Source organism: Neophocaena asiaeorientalis, unplaced genomic scaffold (assembly GCF_003031525.2).
Source record: "Neophocaena asiaeorientalis asiaeorientalis breed wild unplaced genomic scaffold, Neophocaena_asiaeorientalis_V1.1 scaffold593, whole genome shotgun sequence".
NCBI classification, from domain to species: Eukaryota; Metazoa; Chordata; class Mammalia; order Artiodactyla; family Phocoenidae; genus Neophocaena; species Neophocaena asiaeorientalis.
Window position 1 is genome coordinate 32,391 of NW_020174701.1, and position 1,358 is coordinate 33,748.

Genomic DNA, 1,358 nt, shown 5'->3' on the forward strand with positions numbered 1-1,358 from the left:
CTCAAGCCCCATCAAAAGTCCAGAAAGAACAATGACTTTTGTCTTGTCCTATTTGCTTTCTGGATGGTCCCTGCGGAGGCGAGCAGAGCTGTACGCCCCCCTTTGGGGGAGAGAAAAAGGACGCAGGAAAGACGGCCCCGGCAAGTCCCCTCCGTTCACATTTACCAAAGCCTCGCAAGACCCCCGACCTTTCACGGGCATCATCTCATTTATCGCCCGTGGCTCAGAGACGGAAACAAGAGCCCAGGATCACAACGGCCCACGGTGGTGGAGCTGCAGAGCCACCCGAGAGAACCAGGCGGGAGCGCGCGGCCGAGCCGAGGCGCGGGATGACAGCCCTCGGCGTGCAGGTGGGCGAGAGCCCGGTGCGGGGGGTGTGGAGGGGCCCGGCCGGGGTCCGGGGGGGGAAGCCGCCCAGGGCGCGGTCTCCTCGAGGTCCTGCGGCACCGAGGCTCCCAAACGGCTAGGGAGGAGTGTTGGGCTTCTCTTTGGGGTCCGCAGTGTTCATCCCTTAGGTGCACCAGAGGGGTTCCTCCTGTTCAAAGGGGGCGCGTCTGGAGCGGAGGATGGACGGAATCCACTCGTAAAAATGAGCCTCGCCTTGTCACACGAGGAAGAATCTCTGGGGAAGCCAGAACTTTCCTGGGCGGGGGCAGCAAGACCATCTCCCCTCCCAAAACTGATTTTGGGGGGCGGGCAAGGGGGTGGACTCGCTGGGGCACGCGGAAACCTCAGGACAGGCTGTAGAGAGGGGAGGGGCCCGCCTCGCAGAGATGGGGTTTCTCCTTAGAATGATGCGAGGGGTCCATCCGCACCCCCACCCCCCGGGCGTGCGGCTCTCCGCTGCCCTGCGCCGAGCTTCCCTAGCGGACGCGTCCCGCCTCCTTACCTCCCGACTGGACGGTCGGGACGGTGAGAGCGGCCCGCAGCCTCTGCCTGCAAGTGCTCGGCGCCCCGCAGCGCAGATTCCGGGGCTGATCCCGCTGCGCCCACTTTGTAGATGCGGTGACCGAGGCTCAGGTGCAGTAACCCGCCCGTGGCGGCCGGCTCAGCGATAGAATCCAGTCGAACCAGACTTCTGGGCCCGAACAGGAGAAACTCCACCCACAGGCCGCGCCCCAAGCCCCTTGTGGCCGGGACACCGCAACCCTAGAGCCGGATGCAGCGAGTTCCTCTCGTTCTGGGCATAATCTGGGGTCCCGGCCGAGCCGCCTCCGGGACCGGCAGTGAGGAGGGTGGGAGCGGATTTAGGAGCGATTTGGGGAAGCGAGTGCTAGATTAAGAGGTGAAGAAACTGCGGCAGGATTAACGGGGGTGGGGAGGGCAGGAGAGCAGCCAGGTAAACAGACTTGACCTTT

The 1,358-nt window shown here is 64.4% G+C and overlaps 1 protein-coding gene across 1 annotated transcript in view; it reads left to right on the plus strand.

Moving 5' to 3' along the window:
- The first annotated feature begins 284 nt into the window (after positions 1 to 284).
- The window catches only part of TMEM37 (transmembrane protein 37), a 4,703-nt gene continuing 3,629 nt past the window's right edge, over positions 285 to 1,358 (plus strand). The window contains exon 1 of the mRNA XM_024759183.1: positions 285 to 350. Coding sequence (XP_024614951.1) covers positions 330 to 350 — 21 coding nt within the window. The 5' untranslated portion in view covers positions 285 to 329. The remainder of the gene's footprint in view (positions 351 to 1,358) is intronic.